The sequence below is a fragment of the Limanda limanda genome, chromosome 5 (genome assembly GCF_963576545.1).
Source record: "Limanda limanda chromosome 5, fLimLim1.1, whole genome shotgun sequence".
Classification (NCBI taxonomy): Eukaryota; Metazoa; Chordata; class Actinopteri; order Pleuronectiformes; family Pleuronectidae; genus Limanda; species Limanda limanda.
This window is the reverse complement of record NC_083640.1, coordinates 2,405,485-2,410,876: the sequence shown is the minus strand read 5'-3', so window position 1 is coordinate 2,410,876 and position 5,392 is coordinate 2,405,485. Positions and strand designations below refer to the sequence as shown.

At 45.8% G+C, this 5,392-nt stretch overlaps 1 protein-coding gene across 1 annotated transcript; it reads left to right on the top strand.

Moving 5' to 3' along the window:
- Positions 1-1,627: 1,627 nt before the first annotated feature.
- On the top strand, positions 1,628-4,945 carry dmrt3a (doublesex and mab-3 related transcription factor 3a). The gene is made up of 2 exons (XM_061070799.1): positions 1,628-2,059; positions 3,962-4,945. The coding sequence occupies exons 1-2, from the start codon at positions 1,628-1,630 to the stop codon at positions 4,943-4,945; spliced, it is 1,416 nt and encodes a 471-aa protein (XP_060926782.1).
- The last annotated feature ends 447 nt before the right edge of the window (positions 4,946-5,392 follow it).

Below are 5,392 nucleotides of genomic sequence, written 5' to 3'. Positions count from 1 at the left end.
ATTTATGAAGCTGTGACAAGTTTAATTATTAGTTTAACTGTCACCTTTTTATTGGTAATATATATATATATTTAGGTCACATTCTTTATGGAGCCAGTTGGACATTGACTTCAGATGATATATTGATATTAATGGAATTACAGTTGCACATATTTCATATTTATGTCCTAAGAAACATATTTGTGACATCAAAAATCTACAAATGTTTGTTTGAAGAAAAAAGTTGCAAACTCCTGCAGTTTATATTTTAAACTACGTTTAAACTGTATAAATCTTTAAGAGTTAATCTGCAGGAACCTGCTGTTTGCATGTGGGCAGTTTCAGCTTCCTTCAGTTGACATCTGAGGACATTTAAATGTATTTATGCAGTTTGTTCTATTTTAGTTTTACATTTTGTTACATGCTAATTGTTGAAATTATGAATTGTATGTCTAGAACTCAGATTAAGCTGAGTGTGGATCAGATGTTAATCTTTAGAGGAAGTGGATCTGGTTTTTAAACCTCAGAGGAAGTTGATCTGGTTTTAATCCTTAGGGGAAGTTGATCTGGTTTTAAACCCCAGAGGAAGTGGATCTGGTTTAAATTCGCAGAGGAAGTGGATCTGGTTTTAATCCTCAGAGGAAGTGGATCTGGTTTAAATCCTCAGAGGAAGTGGATCTGATTTTAATCCTCAGAGGAAGTGGATCTGGTTTTAATCCTCAGAGGAAAGTGGATCTGGTTTAAATCCTCAGAGGAAGTGGATCTGGTTTTAAACCCCAGAGGAAGTGGATCTGGTTTTAAACCCCATTGGAAGTGGATCTGATTTTAATCCTCAGAGGAAGTGGATCTAATGTAGTTGATCTGGTTTTAAACGTCGGAGGGAATCTGGTTTTAAACCTCAGAAGAAGTTGATCTAATTTTAAACCCCAGAGGAAGTGGATCTGGTTTTAAACCTCAGAAGAAGTAGATCTGATGTAGTTGATCTGGTTTTAAACCCCAGATGAAAGTGGGAGTGGATCTGGTTTTAAACCTCAGAGGAAAGTGGGAGTGGATCTGGTTTTAAACCTCAGAGGAAAGTGGGAGTGGATCTGGTTTTAAACCCCAGAGGAAAGTGGGAGTGGATCTGGTTTTAAACCCCAGATGAAAGTGGGAGTGGATCTGGTTTTAAACCTCAGAGGAAAGTGGGAGTGGATCTGGTTTTAAACCCCAGAGGAAAGTGGGAGTGGATCTGGTTTTAAACCCCAGATGAAAGTGGGAGTGGATCTGGTTTTAAACCCCAGATGAAAGTGGGAGTGGATCTGGTTTTAAACCCCAGAGGAAAGTGGGAGTGGATCTGGTTTTAAACCCCAGATGAAAGTGGGTGTGGATCTGGTTTTAAACCCCAGATGAAAGTGGGAGTGGATCTGGTTTTAGACCCCAGATGAAAGTGGGAGTGGACCCTCAGCAGCTTCTGTGTCTCTCTCCATCCTCACGTGGACGTGCTTCGGGAGCGTGCGTGTATCAGCTTTGGTCTCCATCAGTCCGAGGAGGAGAAGGTGGATCCTCCTCCAGCTCCAGTCTCCTCCTCAGCTCCTCCACATCACTCCCTCCTCCTCCTCGCCTCCTCGCACATGCACTCGCTCCTCCTGGAGAAGCCTCCAGCAGCAGGATGAACGGATACGGATCTCCCTACCTGTACATGGGGGCCCCGGTGTCCCAGCCCCGGGCCCCGCTGCAGAGGACCCCCAAGTGCGCCCGCTGCCGGAACCACGGGGTCCTGTCCTGGCTCAAGGGCCACAAGCGCTACTGTCGCTTCAAGGACTGCACCTGCGACAAGTGCATCCTGATCATCGAGCGGCAGCGCGTCATGGCGGCGCAGGTGGCGCTGCGCCGTCAGCAGGCCAACGAGAGCCTGGAGAGCCTGATCCCGGAGGCGCTCCGGGTGCTGCCCGGCCTGGGGCTGCCCGGGCCCGGCGAGGCGAGCCAGGGCCCCCCGCTGGGCTCCGACGAGCTGGAGCTGAGGTGGAGCAGCTCGGAGCCGGTGCAGGCCGCAGCGCAGACAGGTGAGGAGGAGGAGGAGGAGGAGGTGGAGGAGGAGAAGGTGGTGGAGGAGGAAGAGCCAAGTGTTTAATAATGTTCTTTATCAAACATGTTTATTCACGGTAGAGAATGAAAGTGAAGATAACATGACACCTTCTGTTTTGTTTGTTCGACAAAAACATTAATATAGATAATTTATTAATTTAAAAATGATTACACCGGTTTCAAACATTTGTTTAAACATAAAACTTTCCAAAGTATATTATAAATATTATAACGAAAAATAATTATAAATGTAAAAAAAAGAGCCAGAGGTTTGTTGTTGTTAATTTAATCTTTATGAATAGTTTCTGGTTTGACTTCAAGATGTTTAAATGTTTAAATGTTTTCAGATGATGTCATTCGTTTCTGAATTTTTTTTGTGTGTATTTCAATAATAGACACATTTTCCTAAAAGTGAATAATAATATTTAAACACTCAGTTCAGATCTTTGGACAAAACTAAGTTTTAAAACGAAATGATTTAGTAAATACTAAATATTAAGCCTAAACATTTTTAATTTCTTTAAAGCAATCACAGAACATGATGCAATAAACGGTTCTAGTTTGTTAAAGATAAAATATTATTTGTGTTCTGTGACATTTGTAAGATATTTGTGGAATTAATTTTTTTCATTTGGATTAGTAAAAAATACACAAACCTCGTCCAAAGAATATTTTATAATTGTAATCATTTTATTTTATGTCAAAAGAAAATATTGTTCAAATAGTTTATATTTACTTTTGCAAATGAAAAAATTGTAACAATCCTCCTTATAGACTATTTTATCATTTTAATAATACAATTATACAGAGTTATATTATAATTGGCTTTATATCTGAAGGAAAATCAAGTTTAAATTATTTTTAATTGTAAATGTAAAAAATAAACAAACCTCCTGATTAAATACTTTATCATTTAATTTTTTTCCAATTCATTTGAAGGCTTTTGCAGGGATGCACATTCCTTAGTTTAATATTTGTAATTAGCTAATAACTGTGTTTAGTCCTTATTAGTCATGGTTCTATTTTTCGTTTGTATTTATCGAACATTACTCTGTATTTGTATATTTCTTTTTTTCCCCTGCAAGGCCCTGATAATAGATATAATATAATCACATATAAATAAATAAAATGATCCACAATAACAACTCGTCGATTTAATTGTCTTAATAAATTAATTTGTGTAATTTTAAACCAGTAGGCTAAAAAACCTGTTATGCTCAACACTCCTTATTATCGAGAGATGATTTTTATTTACAATATTACCTTATAATTAAATGATTACATTTAATAATTGTGAATTGGATTAATAAACATTTCTTCTCTGTAGCACAAAGTGTTTTTATATTGTTTGGATTCATGAACCGATCAGCTGGCTCACATCAGTGTGAGATGAAGCGAACACATTCAATCCAATGTAATCACATTACTTCATTCAGGGGGTCAACTTCACATGGGACAGGGATTGTGTGTTCAGATCAGAGGAGGAGAAAGTGATCCTCACAGGAGGAGACAACATTTCCTCCTGCAGGAGAGTTTACAGAAGGTTTACATGAAGTTTACATTAAGTTTACATGAGGTTTACAGGAAGTTTACATGAAGTTTACATGTAGTTTACATGCAGTTTACATTAAGTTTACATTAAGTTTACATGAGGTTTACATGAAGTTTACAGAAGGTTTACAGGAGTTTACAGAAGGTTTACATGAAGTTTACATGAAGTTTACAGAAGGTTTACAGGAGTTTACAGAAGGTTTACATGAAGTTTACATGAAGTTTACAGCAGGTTTATAATAGTTTACATGCAGTTTCCAGCAGGTTTTCTCTGGTGTCTCTGGGAGAAGTGTGAGTTCCAGGTGTTGTCTCCTCAGTTGTGTGTTTCTCTGCTGACACTTGTGTTGTGTCTCCTGCAGAGACGGAGGACGGAGCTGATGACGCGTCCGGAGGAGACAACTCCTCCAGTGAGAAGGAGCAGGAGCTCCTCAGCTCCCCGGAGGCCTCCAAGCCGACCTCCTGCTACACCCCGGAGCCCCCGGAGACCCCCAGCCAGCCGGAGGAGATCCGCTACAGCCCCCCCAAGGCCGACAAGGAGGCCAAGACCGAGAGCCCCCCCCACAAGCCCCCGGTGGTGGTGGGCGGGGCGGAGCAGAGCGTCCTGATCGAGGGCCTCTCGGGCTCCATCCACCTGCCCTTCAGCCTGCGGGCCCACCGCCCCCCCCTGGACGTGCTGAAGCGGATCTTCCCGGCCCACAAGCCCCCGGTGCTGGAGCTGGTCCTGCGGGGCTGTGGGGGGGACGTGGTGGGGGCCATCGAGGTGCTGCTGTCCAGCCGCGGGCCGGACGCGCATGCACACGGGGACGCGCACGCGGACGCCCTGATTCTGCCCTCTAGCGGACACCTGTTCGAGCACGCGCTGGGCTCGTACCACCCGGTGACCCCCCCCTCCGCCAAGTGGTCGGTGGGCTCCGCGTTCCGCGTGCCCGAGTCGCTGCGCTTCGACGCGGCCGCGTGCCCGCTAGGCGCGCCCCTGCAGCAGCACCCGGCCTTCCCGCAGCCCACGCGCTACCCGCTGCTGTTGCGCAACTCTCTGACGCGCACGCAGGCTGGGGGGGGCCCCTTCGTGCACAGTGACGTCACCCTGTGGAACACCATGGCCCTGCAGCAGCAGTACCAGCTCCGGTCCGCCGCGGCTGCGCAGTACGGGTCCCCCTTCTCCCCAGGGGGGGGTGCCGTGTTCCGCAGCCCCCCCACCCTCCCGGCCAGGACCCCCGAGGAGCCGCGGGGGGGGCTCCAGGAGGAGGGCTGCACGCTGGGGCCCAAGGGGGCGGGGCTCTACTCCCCCGAGGAGGAGTACGAGGAGCGGTCGGACTCCTCGGACTCGCGCGTCCTCAGCTCCTCCACCTGAAGGAGGAGAGGAGGAGGAGGACTGACAACCAAAATGTATTAGTGTGTGCGTGAGAGTGCGTGAGTGTGTGCGTGTGTGTGTGTGTGTGTGTGTGAACAATCACCCTCTTTAACCCCCTGACGTCACAGCACCCCCCTCATCCTCTGGACCAGTCTATGAGCTGGACTCGACCAAAAACTTGGGATGAATGTAAAAGTGATATCCAGCCATTATTTTGAAAAACCTCCACCACGTGTTTCCTGTCAGCATGTTTGTTCCTGTGACGTAACGATGTAAAGATCATCAAGTGCATGTTGAGAAAAGCCAAATAAAACCTGAGGTGTCCGAACGGATCCGCCCCCTGTCGTCACTGCTCCGGACCCCAGGTGCACTCAGGTACTTCCGGGTTCTCGATCTGCAGCAAAGAGAACGAACACATCCTCAAGGTTTAAACATGAAATATGACTT

Coding starts and splice junctions, on each gene's coding strand:
- dmrt3a (XM_061070799.1), top strand. CDS start 1,628: ATGAACGGATACGGATCTCCCTACCTGTACATGGGGGCCCCGGTGTCC. Junction 2,060..3,961: donor AGGAGGTGGAGGAGGAGAAG/GTGGTGGAGGAG, acceptor GCAGAGACGGAG/GACGGAGCTGATGACGCGTC.